Source organism: Nesoenas mayeri (assembly GCF_963082525.1).
Source record: "Nesoenas mayeri genome assembly, chromosome: 24".
Lineage (NCBI taxonomy): Eukaryota > Metazoa > Chordata > Aves > Columbiformes > Columbidae > Nesoenas > Nesoenas mayeri.
Window position 1 is genome coordinate 254,877 of NC_137546.1, and position 17,553 is coordinate 272,429.

The 17,553-nt window shown below is 51.2% G+C and overlaps 2 protein-coding genes across 5 annotated transcripts in view; both read right to left on the reverse strand.

The window, feature by feature from the left end:
• Positions 1–21: 21 nt before the first annotated feature.
• On the reverse strand, positions 22–4,468 carry VAMP3 (vesicle associated membrane protein 3). Of its 2 annotated transcripts, XM_080358623.1 has the most exons (5): positions 4,371–4,468; positions 2,953–3,034; positions 2,119–2,277; positions 1,376–1,427; positions 22–604 (listed from the first exon to the last, which is right to left on the reverse strand). In XM_080358623.1, coding segments are annotated over exons 1-5 (315 nt in total). In that variant the 5' UTR covers positions 4,373–4,468; the 3' UTR covers positions 22–584. The 2 variants fall into 2 exon arrangements, with proteins under 2 accessions (XP_080214749.1, XP_080214750.1); XM_080358624.1 differs by lacking the exons at positions 2,953–3,034; positions 4,371–4,468 and adding an exon at positions 2,519–2,601.
• A 5,920-nt stretch (positions 4,469–10,388) lies between these two features.
• CAMTA1 (calmodulin binding transcription activator 1) overlaps positions 10,389–17,553 on the reverse strand; it is a gene marked incomplete at its 3' end in the record, with an annotated part of 128,449 nt that continues 121,284 nt past the window's right edge. For all 3 annotated transcript variants that reach the window (XM_080358898.1, XM_080358897.1, XM_080358896.1), the window contains 2 exons: positions 17,223–17,253; positions 10,389–10,421 (listed from right to left, as the gene is read on the reverse strand). In XM_080358898.1, the coding sequence (XP_080215024.1) occupies positions 10,389–10,421; positions 17,223–17,253 (64 nt within the window). The remainder of the gene's footprint in view (positions 10,422–17,222; positions 17,254–17,553) is intronic.

Genomic DNA, 17,553 nt, shown 5'->3' on the forward strand with positions numbered 1-17,553 from the left:
CAGACAGGAGGCGGAGTCAGAATCAGAGGCGCTTTATTGGATGCAAGTCGGGCAGCGGGGCGGGGCGAGCGGCCGCGGGGACCCCGCCCCGCCCATCACGCGCCGCCGCACGCGGCCCCCTTGCGCGCGCCTGCCCCGCTGCCACGTGCGGCCCCGCCGGCGGGAGGCGGGGCCTGACCTGCTCCGCGGGAACGGCAGCGCGCGCCGCGGGGCTCAGCGGCGCCAGAAACGGCCGCTTCCCCGTAAGGCGCGGGGGGCACGGGCTGGGCACGGGCACGAGGAGGAAGACAGAGGGTAAATCCCTGAACTTGCTACAGGGCCAGTTACTGCCCGACTGGGGAGCTCTGAAGACAAATCTCCCTCCCCAGCTCCGTGCCCCAGGTATCCAGGCACTGTGCGAGTGGCAGGCTGTGCTGGTTAGTAACTTGTAACGGAGTGTCCTAAGGCAACCAGGTAAAGTTAGTTAACGTGTCAGTAATCAAAAATTTAGCAACGAACAGCAGGAAACAGGCTGAAAATGCAGCAGGTCTGGAGTGGAGAGGCTGAAGATTGGCACCTTCGGTTGATCAGTTTCTCCCTGGAGCTCAGGAAGACACACTCAAGACTATAAAAAGAAGAAAAAAATTTCACCAAGGACAGTCTCCTTCAGCCTGTTACCGTAACAGCCCTGCATTTTAACATGGTAAGATACTACAGACAGGTACAGAGGGATTGAAGAGTTTCCCATTTTGGTTTTCCTAGTTTTAGTTTTTCTTTTTGCTTGCACACTGCTATTTCTCCCCCAGGACCATGTATCTGTTGCCAAGTTACTGCAGTGTTTGTTACTGTACTACAGCACAAACTTCATCCTTGATTGAAAAACCTGGGGATTACCTGAGAATTCAAACCAAAGGCTGAACTATATGTTCCTGGCTTGACATCATTTCACCCAGCAGCAAAGTCTCCACTTGAGAAAAGCCAACCTACTACAGCAGTGCCCCAGGAACTGCCACACTGAACAGGATCCATCTAGCAAGATGCTACAGCAGATGAAAAACAGTTCTCATACAAGGGAGGCACACAGATGGTATTTCTCCTCATACTCCTGCAACATGCAGCTGTAAAAACCCAGGCTTGTTTCTGGTTTGCCAGCCCTTGCTGTTTCCACTGTCACCCATTTGGCTCTGCAGGGGTTTGAGATCCAGCTGTTAGAGCTCCCACAGCTGGTCACAGCTCACTACCCACTGCAGGCAGCAGCTGTGAAGCCAGTTACTGCTGCTTCACATTAATGTTGTATATACTTTGAGTATCCTGGCTTTATTTAAACTGTACCAGTCAGTGAATTAACACCATCTATTCCAGCTCTATGACAAATCCTCATTTTGGTGACACTTACCAATAATGATGATGATGATAATGAGAACAACAGCTATCAATATTGCCCACATCTGTGAAGAAAGCCACACAACACTTACTACAAAGCATGCATCAACATTAACTGGCCCTTATGGTACCGGAAAGCAGCCCCTGCAAGGCACCGTTGTGTTGTGTGCCAGATCTAACACAGCAAGTAAGACGCCCGGGTAAGCAGGTCTGATTCAGCGTTCCCGCTCGGATGGCAGGCTGCGCGCAGGCAGCGCACACCAACAGCTCCTTTCCACTCTGCCTCCCTGCAAAGCCCGTCTCAGGTCACTATACAAGCAGAAGTAAAGCACTCGCAAGCACCACTTCTACTCTCACCCTGTACCACATCTTTCACTGTCTGTGCTGCTCACCAAAGAAGATTCCAAACTTTGTGAACAGCTACGAGTGCAGGAGTCTGAGCAAGCTCCTCCTGCTTTCCAATACTTCCTGCATGTTAACCCAGCCTGTGCATTTGCGGCCTTTTTCTTCCTGTTCCCCAAAGCCTCAGATTCCTGAGGTGTTTCCCTCTGGCCATCATGATCTTAGACAAGGTCTTACATCAAGCAGCATGGCTGGTAATCTCGATTTTGGTTACTTCACTGAATCACTACACCATGTTTTAAAAATAGATGCTGTAACTTAACATTGACTAAAGTCACTTTTGCCTTTTGAGATGCCAATTGTAACAGTGTCAACTGCAACACTGCATAGTGTAAGTATACAAGCCACAGTTACCTTACAGTTCTTCCACCAGTACTTTCTTTTCAGCTTGGCAGCACTGGTCTCAAACTGGGAAGCTCCTGCTTGCAGTGCATCAGCACGGTCGTCCAGTTCTGACAGCTTCTGGTCTCGCTCCAGGACCTTGTCCACATTCACTCGCATGATGTCAACAACCTGCACCAGTTTAATGATTACAGTACGTTATTGGTTGTCAAATTTAATTGCAGGCAACAGATAGTAACACAAGGTACTCTTACTTCCTACTTCTGCAAAGAGATATATTGCCTTTTAGTATCACCAGCTTAAAGAAAACAGTGAAATGCACCTGCAGCTGGAAGCCCCCAATATCTCCTTTAAAATGTCAGTTGTGCCCATTGGGCTGGCCTTCCCTTAAACCTGGGAAGCAATTCCTCACTCGCTTCAGGAGGAGTTGAGGCACACGAATGTCACAGTTAACCATGCGTCAAAAAACCACCGTCAGTAGCCAGCCTGGCTTTCGGACTCCCCTGAGATCTGTGGTGTCTAGCAGCCAGCCTCCACTGCTGCTGACAAGAGAAAAGCGTGTTCTCAGTAAGAACAAAGGTTTTTACTTACACCAAATCCTCAAGCACTGAGTTTGCAGCTAATGTTTGGACACCGGTAGTTTCTCTCCACTTCCCCACTTCAGCTCATTATTTTTTATTTAACCTTTGCAAGAGTTAAGATGACAAGTACAACAACACAAGGAGAATGATCCTAGGCTTCCTCTTCAGATAACGAAGGGGAAACTCCTTTGGCCAAAATACCTCTTCTAGATGTATAGGTTTCCCACAGGAAAATTACTGCACTGCTATCAGACTAGACTTTTACCTCATCTACTTGGTGTTGAGTCTGCTGAAGACGACGATTACTGCTGGCAGCCACATTTGAACTTCCAGGGATATTGGCTGACCTACAGTGAACAAAGTCATCATTATTCTGTTTAGCTTTTGATAGACTGTGGTTTTGTTTCTAAGTGCAGATACCTAGAGTACATGAGTTATCTGACATCCCTGAATACAGGGAACTTGTACCCTTGGAGTAAATATGGGGCTGTTTCCTACTGGAGAAGTGATGCTTCAGCAGCTGACAACAGATGTAAGTCACGCAGTGTTGCCAGCCAACTGCTTGATGTGGTAAAAAGACAGCAGTAGCTTGCTAATACTAGTTTTCAGTAAGGCGTATGACAACTCCTACAATGGTTCATAGTGCTCAAACAGTCAGGCGTCTGGGCTCAGGGGTGTTCTTGCTTTCCAGTATGAACACAAATACCAAGCATCCAGCTACAGTAGATTACAAAAAATTAAATACAGAAATGTAGTGGTTTCCTCCTTCTCTGTTCTTTTGAAACAGTTGACATGGAGCAAGAGGAAGCACAGGAGGGAAAAGGCATTTAGCATATAGAACAATTTACTGCTGGTTAGCTTTCAATTCATAACCTCAGTCAATTACCAGCTGCAGCACCCTGCATCTTTGTGATGGATGGCAAGAGCCCCTGTACAGACTGCACACCCTTCTCACCGCTTTACCAAGCTGGAGCTGGAACCAGCTGCACACGAGTTGCTTTTCCATGTCTTCATCTCTGCTGCATCAGAAGCATGTACTGTTGAGCGCATGACACTCAAACAACTGAATCTGAGATTAGCTGTATCTACACATTGACTTCTAATTTATATTTAGCGAGAACAGATGCCTGTGGGCACAATGAGCAAAGCTGCAACGGGACCCCGAGCATCCCCGTGTAGCAGCATCACCGCTGCTCCGGCTGGGCAGCACAGGCACCCTCTCACGGTGCTCTGCTGCTGGTTCAGACCGAGGAGGCTGCGAAATGGAGCCTCTTCCTGCGAGCAAAGCTTCCGAACACAAGAGCCGAGCAGGACCAGCGAGCGCTCTCCGGGCTCCGGCCCGCGGGCAGGGCTCGCAGAGCCGCCCCAGGCTGCCGCAAAGACACCAAGAGGCGCGCCCGCCCCGGCAGCGGCCAACCGCTCGGCAGCCGGCCCGAGGGGCAGCTCCGGCCGTGCGGCCCGAGGGACGCCTCGGCTGGGCCTCCCGACCCCAGCCCCGCCGCTCCCGGGACCCCCTAGTGACGCCGCTGGGCCGCCTGGCGCAGCAGGCCTGTCCCTGCTTCCGCCTCCCGCGGCCGCCTCGGCCAGGCCCGCCGCCGCTCCCCGGGCCCCGCGGGGGCGTCCCCGGGTGTCCCCGCGGGGCCGTCCCCGGGTGTCCCCGCGGGGCCGCCGCGCCGCACTCACATCCTGGCGGGGTCGCTCCTGCTCAGCCAGAGCGTCCGGGCGGCTGCGACGGGCAGTGCAGGACCCGCAGCGGCGGCCAGGATATGACGACATCTCGGGGCGGGGCTGGGGTGCGGCGCGGGGGGACCACGCCTTCGACTGGGCGGAGCATGCGGAAGCCACGCCCCCGAAGGCCACGCCCCTTGGGCAGGGCAGGGACTGTGTGCGCGCGGCACCGCTCTCGCGCGCCGCCACGCGGCCGGCTCGTGTCGCGCCGTGAGGGGCCGAGCCAGGCCCGCGGGGGCGCGCAGGCGCACGACCGGCCCCGCTCCGGCTCCCGCTCCCGCTCCCGCTCCCGCTCCCGCTCCCAGCCCGGCCCGGCCGGCGGGGGGGCGGCCGCGGGGCCTCCACTGAGTGTTCGCGCCTCCCGGCAAACACTGCGGGGCTGCCGCCCGCCTCCTGTGCGAGACCCCGTTTCTCTGTGGCTGCCCCCTCAGAAATGCTGCCGTTACGCCCCCTTCATAGCAAACACCGGGCCCGAGCTGCGGGGCCGTGCGGTGCTCCCGAGGTGCGCGGGTTGTGGCGGTAGCGTTGGCCGTTCTGGTGGTTTGGGTTTATCCCAGCGCTCCCCTTGCAGCCCCCGGCGCCGCGGCCGCTCGGGTGGGCGCTCGCAGGGGAGCGGGTTGTTTCCGTCTCTCGCTGTTTGCAAAGAGCTCTGGGTGTGAGCGCAGCCCGGCTGTCCCGGCCCAGCCCCGGCGCTGTGCCCGCGGCGGGCGGGGCGGGGGCTCCGGGGGACATACCGCGATACCGTGGGAAACTGGGCGGGTATCTGCGCGGAAATCAGGAGTCAAATGATCGTTTATTGTTAAAGAGAAACGTAATTTAACTTTTTTCTCTATAGGCCAGAAGAAACGCTCTTAATGCAACCTCATCTTCTGTTGTGGTCCTGAGTTTTGGAAGAACTTACTCGTAATACTACTTAGTACACGATTAACACATGATTAATTTATTAAAGCTGTTTTTCCCTGCTCGGTTAGCCTTGTAGTCAGGTACAGAAGTTGCATTACTGAGGACTGGCTCATGTAATGTATGTAGCTGGTCAGTGCAATAGTTACTAACCCTCGGTTATAGTAACGCTGTATTATTTTGACCCTTCAGGTTTCTATATCAGCCTTTTGAGTTCTGCAAAGATTCACCTCTGCTTTGTGCGCAACGCAGGGTTTAACATTCTATTGCTAGGTGTGTGCGGTTTCCCGTTACAAGCCCCGACACCCTGCTCTGAAAGCGACTGCTGAAGAAGAGCTGCAAATAACTTGATCTCAGAGAAGCTAGTTGTCACTTAACTGCTTTAAGCGGTCAGAAAATCTGGTCAGCATTGGGGCCATCTAACACAGGAAGGTGTCCAGGGGGTTGGAATGTCTGCAGAGAAGGAGACTCCACAACCCCCCGGGCAGCCTGGGCCAGGCTCTGACACCCTCACCCCCAACAAGTTGCTTCTCCTCTTTCAGTGGAACCTCCTGTGTTCCAGTTTGCACCCATTGCCCCTTGTCCTGTCACTGGTTGTCACCAGCAGAGCCTGGCTCCATCCTCCTGACACTGCCCCTTTATGTATCTGTAAACATGAATGAGTCCCCCCTCAGTGTCCTCTTGTCCAGCTCCAGAGCCCCAGCTCCCTCAACCTTTCCTCACACGGGAGATGCTCCACTCCCTGCAGCATCTTGGTGGCTGCGCTGGACTCTCTCCAGCAGTTCCCTGTCCTGCTGGAACTGAGGGGCCACAGCTGGACACAAGATTCCAGGTGTGGTCTCCCCAGGGCAGAGCAGAGGGGCAGGAGGAAGAGACGTGTTTAAAAAAAGGTGCACACATTATATGGGGAAATTTTCTTTGTTTTTAATTTACAGCAGAAAGAATATAAAGCATTCAGAAAACATTTTCCATATTTTAAGGGCAATTCAAAACATTTTGCATGGTTCCAGCAGCTGAGTTCTTCAACAGATCCATTGATTCAGTGATGCTTTACATGCACGGTTACAAAAATAAAACTTACAAAAGAGAAGACATCTATACTAGTTTTACATGCAAGTCTCGGGGACCCCCCACGGGCACCAGCTATTGTGTGGAACTGCCATAAGCGTGCAACCAGAGAGGGGGTTCATGTTATATTCTGTATTTCTTTCACACAGTATTACTGCTGTCGAATGTGTTTCGCAAAGGAGCAATTCCATTATCAGACGACAGAAGATCTGGCTCCTGGCACTTGGGAATTCGGACATTCCCGGAAAGCTGCACTTACGTGTCTCCCGTGAAGACATAAGTTCCACAACCAAGAGGAGAGTGAGTGGGATCACCTCACCGTGGGGGTCTGTCCCACCCCCCGGGACACACGGAAGGGTCACAGCCCGACACAACAAAGCACTCGAGAGCGGTACTTGGCCTCCAGCATGCAAGTAGCTCTGCGGCACCCGGGAATCGCTTGCATGTTGAACAGCAAGTACGCGCTGGAACAGTTGGCTGAAGCGGGATCTAGGTTAGTAGGGTACACCACCAGGCCCATGGATCTGGAAGAGTAATTTGAAATAGCTCTGTATGTTATGGAATCGTTTTCTGCAAAGACAGGGGGTAAAACATTTCCACTGAGGTCACTACTCTTGTTAGGAAAAGGTCAATTCTATATTGTCATGTATTGGTTAATGGGAGCAACATCTCGCATTCGGAATGCCACAGTTCTTCCAGGATTAATACAGAGCGTTTCCAATTCATTCCAAAGGAGACTCCTCGCTGTCTCCTGTTCTGTTTTTGCACGAGAGGAAGATTTCAGGGTCAAGGTCCAATTCCACGCAGCCGCCGAGGCTGCGGCGCTGCCCACGGGCACAGCGGCAGCGCCGGGCCCGTCGTTTTTATCTTTTGTTTTCCTTTTTCTTGTTTTTGAATTGAATCAGATCATAAAGCAGCAGTTCAGAAATGTACAAGAGAATTCTGGTAATGAGCTATAGCACATCTACTGTAATTCAATGCTGGCAGTGAAAAGAAGTAATTAAAAACAGGTACAATTATAGAAAAGGCACCAAGAGCACTGACCCCAGGGTTTTTTTTTGCCACAATCTTTGTTTTCACTCTTCTTTTAAAGACACCAGTTTAAAAGCTTCTTACATATGAATATTTTTAGGCTTCACAACGAGCCCTGCGTTTAAACGTTGCAGTTGGTGGCCGGAATCAAGCAAGAACAACTACTCCAAAACTGCCCCTCAGTTGACACCAGTGTCCTCAGGCGCTGACGGTCACCGCGGGACAGCCCGCGGGACAGCCCATGGGAGCGGGACAGCCCATGGGACAGCCCATGGGACAGCCTATGGGAGCGGGACAGCCCATGGGAGCGGGACAGCCCGTGGGACAGCCCATGGGACAGCCCATGGGAGCGGGACAGCCCATGGGACAGCCCATGGGACAGCCCATGGGAGCAGGACAGCCTGCGGGAGCGGGACAGCCCGCAGGACAGCCCATGGGAGTGGGACAGCCTGCGGGACAGCCCGCGGGACAGCCCATGGGAGCGGGCCAGCCTGCGGGAGCGGGACAGCCCACGGGAGCGGGACAGCCCATGGGAGTGGGACAGCCCGTGGGACAGCCCGTGGGACAGCCCGTGGGACAGCCCATGGGACAGCCCGTGGGACAGCCCGTGGGACAGCCCATGGGAGCGGGCCAGCCTGTGGGAGCCGGACAGCCCACGGGAGCGGGACAGCCCACGGGAGCGGGACAGCCCATGGGAGTGGGACAGCCCGTGGGACAGCCCGTGGGACAGCCCGTGGGACAGCCCATGGGACAGCCCGTGGGACAGCCCGTGGGACAGCCCGCGGGACAGCCCGCGGGACAGCCCATGGGACAGCCCGTGGGACAGCCCATGGGAGCGGGCCAGCCTGCGGGAGCGGGACAGCCCGCAGGACAGCCCATGGGAGTGGGACAGCCCATGGGACAGCCCATGGGAGTGGGACAGCCCGTGGGATAGCCCGTGGGACAGCCCGCGGGAGTGGGACAGCCCGCGGGAGCGGGACAGCCCACGGGAGCGGGACAGCCCGCGGAGCGGGAGCGGGAGCCGGCCCCGCGCGGCCCCGGGCGCCCCGGGCAGAACCGGCCCGCCTGGGAACTTGTGACAGTTTTAAATTAGTAGTTCAATTTAAAAACCCTAATTTCTTTGGCTCCTCACTATGTGGAAATAGCAATATACCATGACACCCCTACGAGATCAGTTTGCATCTTTTTTTTTTTAAAGTTTTACTCTTTTTTAAATTATTTTTTGTGCAATTTTTATTACATTTTCTGACTTCCAGCAGGAGATATGAAAATGTGAAACATATTTTCTACTTTCATACTATTTCTTTTTTTTTTTCCTTGTTTTATGTTCATTCTAAGTGTTCTTTATTGGAGTGAGTGTATGGTGTTAAGCTAGATACGGTTTTTGTACTCTTATGATTATCTGCTTTGCAAAAGTAACTCAATTTTCTTAAGCGATATTTATCAGCATTCACGTTATTGGCACCATTGGCAAAAAAAAAAGAAAAAGACGGGTAAAAAACCGAGGAAGGACCAAATAAATTAAACCACCGACCGCACTCCTGGTACCGAAATCAAATGTAAACATATCCTTTTTTTTTTCTTTTTTTTCTTAAAGTAATGTTGCTCTGCCTTTTTCCTAAGTCTAAATACAGTAGCTCTTTTTTGCCATTTAGTCATGCTTTAGCAAAAATGTTCTTCTAAAGAACATTTAAAATAAAGTTTCTTATAGTGAAATAAAGTTTTTGTTTCATTTTACAGACCATAGCCACTAATGCTTTGCTTTGTTCATTTCTTTTTCTTGAGTTCATGCACATATCTCTTTGTTTTAATATATACAATATGTACAAACAATACATCCACACTCTTCTCGTTCATTCAGACAAAACTATACAAATAATAATTTTATCTTGCCAAGTTATTGACCCTTTGTGAATAAAATATTTAGTAATTAATCAATATATTCCCTTTCAAATATTTCTCATTTTCCATTTCTACCTTCTATATATACAGAAACTGCCCAGATTTCGATGAAGTAGCCAAAATAAGAAATTTACTGGCCAGAATGCAGCACCACTCTGATCTTTAGGTGGTTATAAAATGTCCAGGCAACATATGTGTGTGACTCTGCAAAACAACAAGAGGTTTGACAAGTACTCAAGATAAAAAGCTACGTTTCACAAATTATTTTACCAACTTAAATTAAAACCATAGTACATGAAAGTAAGGCTAGAAAATAAAGTGCTGAATATGAGAGAACGTACGTGACAACTGATATGTTTGCAGGTTCTAGTTAAAACGCCAAAAAAACGTAGTGAAACTCGCTGGAGCTGCTCTCTCGGTTCCTCACGCGTTACCCGTTTATCTCGTACACCAACCCTTCTGTAAGTTCCCCCGGGATGTATTAAAAACCTGCAGAGTTAAAAAGTTGCATTAAGTGTGCTGTAGAGATTGAACTAAACCACGAAGGACAGAGGTGCGAAGGAAATGAGGATGCATGGACCCGACAACGACGGGCTGGTCTCAGCCCCTCCACCGCGACTCCCAAAGCTTCGGTTCTCGGAGATGACTGACAGGTGCAGGAACAGCATTCTTGTGTTGCTTGTGCATTCCCACCTTCTCTTAACAAGATTTTTGGTATAGTATTTGTACAGTTCCACATGTTGTTTAATACAGCCCTATATTAAAAGGATAATTAATCGCTTCTTCCTTCTCGGAGAATGAAGCAACTCACAATTTCCTCCCGGTGTCTTTTGTTTTCCCCACGATCCAACAACAGAAGATTGAGTTCCAAGATGTCTTGCTGAACAAATTAAAAGTTCTCCATGAAAGTGCAAATGCAATGACCAAAACATTACTGTTAAAATCCTGCAGCTGGTGGTCCCAGAACTGCAGCGAGTATTTTTGTTGTTGTTGCATGTCTCTGCTAAAAACAGAAAATGAAAACAGTCTGAAAAGCAATGTCACATTGCTACGGGATGCTGCTGCGTATCTTCAAGTTCCTTGGCCTTTTTCAATTCTTTCACTCTGAAAAAACAAAGAGGAGCTATATAACACTTCTATTGCAAACCTCTTTCAAAACAGAAGAATCAAAGTGCTGTCTCAGCCCAGCCTCCCGTGCGCAGACCCGGCCCCCGCAGCGGCGCCCGAGGGCGGCTCCTGCAGCGCCAGCAGCTGGAAGCACAAGGACGGGCACTACGAGTCCCAGACTAAACTCATCTGGAAAGGCTGGCGCCTTCCCAGCTGCGGCTTTGCCTGGTTTTGTAACTCCCGCTGTCGCTTGGGGTGTTTCTGTGTCCCACCTCGTCGCTTGGGGTGTTTCTGTATTTTCTAGCATGCTGTGGGTAGAAGCTTCATGTCTTTTCCTGGCCAGCAGTGCAGGACACCGTGTGCCAAGGAGGAGGAACCTAATGGAAGAGTCGCTTCCTCTAGATGTGGCCTGATACTTTGAGTTCTCAACTCCTGAAAATGCATGTGATACCTTACCTCCTCTAGCACTTGTCAGCGTGAGAACTAAATCACCACTGAAAGCTGAAATAACTACAAATTAAATTAAAAGGATGAAGAGAAGGGAATCGTTTCAACCCCATCAAATGAAGCAGAATTCTGCATCGGTGCCAAAGCAGCAGTGACCCTCTGCTCAGCCCGACAGCGCGACCGCCACGGCTCCGGGCAAAGGAGCCCAGCCCGGCCCCAGGGACGCCCTGCCCAAACCCGCCGGCTGTGCCTCCCGCCGCAGGGCGCTCCCCCCGCAGCACCAGCCCTGCGCCACCTGCCTGCCCGTGCCCTTCCTCTGCTGCCGCCAGGAGCGGAGCGCAGCCTCAGTTCAGGTGATTTAGCAAAGCAGGTACGTGCCCGATGCATGGAGCAAAAACTTGGAAGGACAAGGAAGGAAGGTATGGCACAAAGAATTGTGTCAGAGCTGCACGTCTGTGTAACAGAACCCAACTATGATAAGAGCAAATGACTTTAACAAAGCCCAAGTAAACAGAGATAGTAAAAGATAATGGGAGAGCTTAAGACCAGCAACACCAGTTTGCAGCTTCTGTGTGCAGGGTCCCCCTCACATGTCCTCTTTTGGCTCCTGCACCAGCCTTCTAATTGCAGGACACGACGAAGGCTACGAACTGACCTCCACTAACACACTTCCATTTTATTATTTCTTCATTTTTCTGCGTGTACTATTACTCAGAATCGCAGTCAAAGGGAGCTGGCTGCTTTTAGCTCTTTCAGCTGACTCGAAGGCTTGCTTTCTTTTGTGAAACAGGGGGAAACAGGAGTCAAGGAATAACTCACACTAACCAACATGCAGATCAGACCTTTGCTCATTACCAGAATTCCACCTGACTGCCTGAGGATATCACGGCTGGCAAGACAGGGGGCTCCGATAGTCCAAACACACGTGCTGTTTTGGGAGCCCGGGGATGCACAGCCCTCCACCGAGATGCAAGTCGAGCACAGGGGGCTCAACGTCCTGCTCCCAGGTGCCAAGTGCCCCGTGCCCAGGCTGCGACTAGGGGGAGCAGAGCAACACCGCCGGTCCCCAGTCCCATCCGGGCAGCGCTGTGCAGAGCTGAAAGGCCCACAACAACTTAGAGACGTTTTGCACCGGGAAGCTTTGGCTCTGCGCAAGCTGGTGTCCCACAGACCCTGCTGACACCGGGAGCGGGGCTGACGTGCCATGGTGCTACCTGCTGGCTCAGTCCAGTTCATCTTCTCATACAGGCAACACGGGAGGACTGGTTCAGTGAACTGAAAACGCTCACAAATGTCAAACTGTCTGTCTGCAGTAGATTTAGTTTTCCTCCTTTTTCTTGCAGCAGAAAAGCAGCCACTGCCTTGAAATCATTACTGAAGTTTCTATCCCTGCACTGCTCAGAAGCAGAAGGTGAGTGCCAAGATCGCTGCTGTGCTAGAGAAACGCAGCGTGCCTCTGTACACTAGGCAACTTAGATTTACAGGGTTCAAGATACCGTCTACTAATGCATGATTTGCAGTGCAACTTCCATGTGTTTTCTGTTGCACTTCAGTACTGTAACATAAAATTAACCTGTTATTATAAATCTTTTGCTGAGAACATGCACATTAGATAAGCTGGTGGCTCTTTCACCGAGACATGCTATACCTTAGTTGAGCACTTTGACATGCAAGGACTACACTAACAAAGCACTTTTGCTGGAGGAATGCAAGACATGCTCTGCTGCAAACTTCAACCTACAGCATGCAATATCTGTACTGGTGCAGACCTGTTTTATCTGTTCAACTGCAACACACATGCCAATGGAAGTTAATTACTGCAGCACCCAACATTTGCACTAGTACAGATCCTGTTCAGAAGTATGGAACTCCTTGGTCAAGTGTACTTTACAGTGGTTGACAGATTTTCAGGCTTATAAGAATGTTGCAAGTGCAATGATAATTACTGCTTAAAAACACAAGCACATACTAGTACAGGATTTCCCTTACAGCAAAGTTACAGACCTTGAAATTTGCCATGGGTATGTTATTGAAAGATGCTGTCTAGTATGTAAAGGCTTAAAACAAACCCTGCATTCCACAGCGTTTAAGAACTTAAGCTTTGAGACGATGACCATCCAAATTTATTAAGCAACCACTTTTGTTCTTATTAAACTACCCTCTGCGTTCAGCATACGTCAGTGTGCACGCGTCACGTTAAAAGCGGGAGAGCACGTCTGCGCTCTGAGCCCCCTCTGCACAGCCCGCCAGCCGCGCCCCGCGCTGGCGGCGTCTCCCGGGGCAGAGCCGCCCGGAGCCCAGAGCAATCTCCCGCTCGGCTGGGGACCCGCGGGGCCGGAGCGGACCTGAAGTCCCTCCAGCTGCCACCAGCAAGCGACCTGAGGTCCCTGCGGCTGCCACCGATGACCGAGTGCGCCCCGGGCCAGACCACGGGGCTGCTGCGAACGCTCTGCTGCCTCCCCCCCTGCGCCCAACGTGAAGTGCCAGAGCCAGCGCACGCACCGAGCCGGATATCAGACCAGGGTAATCCATTGATTCGATAATTTAAAATAACTGTTCTTAAACAAGCCTCCGAATTGCTCCATCAAGAGAACCTAAAACTAACTGTCCCCAGTCAATTAATTCCTTATTGGATAGTCTGTACTGCAGCCTTTTAGCCCCCATTTAACATTTCTTTTCAAGTAAGTACCTGACTCAGCGGTACTTTGATTTGATTTTGTTACAACAATGTAAAGTCTCGACATGAGCGTGGGGCTGGGATTTCCTCTTCATTAAAGCTCAGTGTAATAAACTCTCTAAATATGTGCCATTTGCAGCTACGAGCATTAATAAGCTGCTCTACGAAAAAGAAGACTCCTGGAATTTACAGAAGGGTGCAGCAGAAAGGATGTTCTTAGAGAATATGTTTGAGTTCGGTTTGGTAGACTTACAGTTACATATTTTTTTCAAATAACAAGAAATGAGAGCGCTGAGAGCCAGCGACCCCGCAGGCCGCGCTGGGGGACGGAGCCGCAGCCCCCCAGCCCCCCAGGCCCCGCGGGCGCTGCTGGAGGCGCCTCTGCGGCGCGGGACGGGCACCGCGCGCAGACCAGGGGCGCAGCTGAGAGCCAGGTGCACCAACGGGTAACGGGCCGTGGCAAGACTCCGAACGGGAAGTTCCGTCCCACCTCAGCAGCTACGGAAACCGCGCGCGGAACCGCAAGGACCGTAAATGTGGTTTTGCACTGATGAAGCCTTCGATGAAAACCTTCTCAAGTAACGTTTCCTCTAGACAGTTAGCACTGCTAACGTACAAAGTCATTCCCTCAGCAACTGCTGAAGAGCAGATGGACGGAAAAAGCGTGTGCAATAGAGATGAGCGCTGACGAAGTGCCTGGACCGCAGCTGTGCTGCTGACGCAGCGAAAGGGACAAGAAGATGAGTTCAGCCACGAGCGCTGAACCCTGACGCTCGGGAGCTCCGTCCCGGTTCCCGGATGGCTCTGGCCAAAGCTCCTGCCCTTTGGGTGTGTTACTCACTCGGACACCGTACAGGAGGTTGCATCATTACGTGCTGAAGCGATGTACAAAGCAGCAGCCCCAGCAGCGAGCGGCAGCTCCTCTCCCTGTCTTGTATGGGAGTGTGTCAGCAAATGAATTACGCCTACTCCGAAAGAGTTACAGCGAACGATGGCTTCATGGGTAAAGCGTAACACAAAGCTGCTTCATCAAATTTACTCCATAATGCCCAGCCAGGGAAATGCTCAATGAATCAGAACGCTGAAGATCAGCAAGGACAGGGTGCGGGAGCCAGAGAAGGCTGTCTGGAGAGTTACCTGTTGCTCTGAGAGCTGAAATGGTCTGTGGGACATTTAAGAAAAGGGAGCTCTTGCCTTTTTCCAGATATCTCATTTGGGCAGCAAAACAAAAGAGACAGAAAGGCCCAATAAGAATGACACCCCCGTGCATGCAGGCTGCTATTTAACACACACATGTGAGCTCCAAATGCATTCAGCCCCTGCAAGAGGTAAATGAAAAATAAATTACTTGGAAAACTTTTGTTGCAGGTACAGTGATGCATATCCCAATAAGACATTTTCTCACATTGTCCTGAACTCAAACAAATGGGACTTTTTCATCCCCTAAAATTTTCCCCCATTCTCAGTCTCACTAAGAGAAGTAAGAAACTGGATACTTAAAGGCCATAGCTGCTGCAGAGCACATATTAAAAACACACAAAAAATACAAGTCCTGGAAAGGGTTTGTAGCTGAAACACTAAGAGAGAGAGAAGGGTATGCAGAGAACAACACAATATAGCAGATGTTTTTTATTCAGGTATGAAATAAAGTTGTACTTACCGGAGGAACTGACTGCAGGTGTTAAGATGCACACTCCCCACCCTGGAGAGCAGCATTTAATTGGACCATAAGAAACAGATGGGGTGTGGGTAAAGGGGATCTATTTTAAACGAAAGATGCTGTGAACGAATCCTTTATTACTGACGATCACAGATAACAAGTGAAGGTGTTATGACCACGTAGGACCCGGCTCTCGTGCAGGGGGTCTGGCAGCGTGAATCCCGAGCGCGTCCCGGCTCCGCGCTCCCAGGAGGCTGCGGGGGATGCTGTAACCGCGAGCAGCAGCGCCTGCGCAGCGGGTACCGTGACCAGCCGCCGCTCCCTCACAGGAACGCTATTACTGCCGCTCAGAGGCAACAGGAGCTGGATTCATCTTTTTTCCTGGAAAGTCTTTTCATTTCTACTGCAGAAAGACAGCAGGTTTTGTCTCGCCCAAGTTGACAACAAAATCTGCCGCCTCTCTCTCTTTACTGATCCCAGTGCAATGTAACCCAAATAAATCCTGAAAAAGTTATGAAATCAATTTGAAAAGATATTTTCAAACTGAAACATGGAGACAAACGCTGTGATTACTCATCTGCACACGCAGGCCACGGAAGCGTGGTGTCAGCGTACAGAACACGTCGGATGTGTGTACTGCAGACATATGTTTGCTGGCATTCCTTCAGCACATACGGACACATCAGAAGGCCCAGAAACACCCTTCTGACGTGTGTGCACGCCAGCAGCATACACACAGAAGTTGCTATCAGAACGCCAAGCAAAAAAGAATCATTTGCTGTAACAGACTTACTTGGGCAGAACAGCAGCTGGTACAGTTTGTGACAGTCCACAGTGAACCTTTTCCAGATAAGCAGAGAACTCTCCAATCTCCTGATCGATCCCACATCACCTGCCACCTAAGGCAGAACTGTAAATGCTACTAAACCTCCAGGATCTGCTTCCTGCTCATTTCTTACACACTGTTACATACACAAAGCCTTAAAGTGCAAAAGCTTTTGTTCCTGCAATGCGATGAGCAGCCTGTCAGCTGCACCGGAGCAGAGTCACCGCACAGCATCTCCAGAGCTGCCCTCAGGGGTGGGTTTGCAGTAATAAGCACAAAAATGGTGCTATTTCCAACTGCAGTTTTTCACTCCCTGCTGCCCTGCACCCTTGCGAACGCCAGACGGCACGGAGCAGCCCCGCAGCCGCGTCCTCTGCCGGCGCAGGGACGTGCCCGGGGGGCCCTGGGCGCACTGCCGCGTCCTCTGCCGGCGCAGGGACGTGCCCGGGGGGCCCTGGGCGCGCTGCCGCTGCCGCCCCGTGCGACGGGACTCTGCTCGCGCTGAGGACCAGACTCCCAACAGAAGCTTATTCAGCACTTCCTGTAACACGGTTACAGCATCTCCATTTCAGGTTTTTGGTCTCTTTCCCGCTACGTAGGTAGCAGCTGAGAGAAGCAGCTGTGGAAAAGCTGGCCCTAGTAAGGTGATGTGTGACTTACCAAAGACCACCTCCTAGAAGACAAGCATTGGTACTTAACCGCCCTAGGGAGTAAACCACAGTGTCAAGGGCTCTTCTGCTGCTGTCTGGCTTAGGGAGAAATGAAGACCCAGCTAGAGCGGGTGCATCTGCACCGCAGCTTCCTACAATCCAGCCCCGTGACAAAGGACACTGTCACTCATTGAGTGTGAGCGCAGACCCCATCGAGTTCCAAAATCTACCAACAGCCATTTTGGATACTGAAAATAATACCCCACCGACAACGTCGCCTAAGCATGCCCATGATGAATATACATGTCCTTTTTCACATATTCATGCACTGGTAACATCTACTGCAGAGCTCTCTCCTGTTGTAAAAGCAGCAGTGTTAGTCATTGCAGTAGGGTTAGTTTATACAGAGTTCTGTTTTATATAATTAATGGAGGTGAAACTTACTGGCGTATTTTGGCTGCAGCCTCATGCAAGCAAGCAGAAAGCAAAAATATTTAAAATGGAAGAGAGGACCTGGCTAGCAGGCAGCTACACTCACCCTTTTGTACAGCCTATGGTCCACCAGTGGGCTTCAGATTGCAAAACAATACCAAAGAGCTATTAGCACACACATGGCAATAACCGTACCTTACCAAGAGATTCACTTCGGGGACGAGACAAGACTTCTGCTTGGCTGGAGAGAAAGAACCCTTCCCAGTCCTGCCTGCAGCGCCCTCCTCCTCCCCAGGAAAGAGCAGTCCCGCGTTCGGGTGTTTCAGGGCAGGACATAATAGGCCAGTAGAGGAACCCAGCACTGTCACCCCCGTGGCACTCAGAGCTGCATCCTGCCTTCCCCTGCAGCGACCGCCTCTTTGCTGCCTCATTCCAAA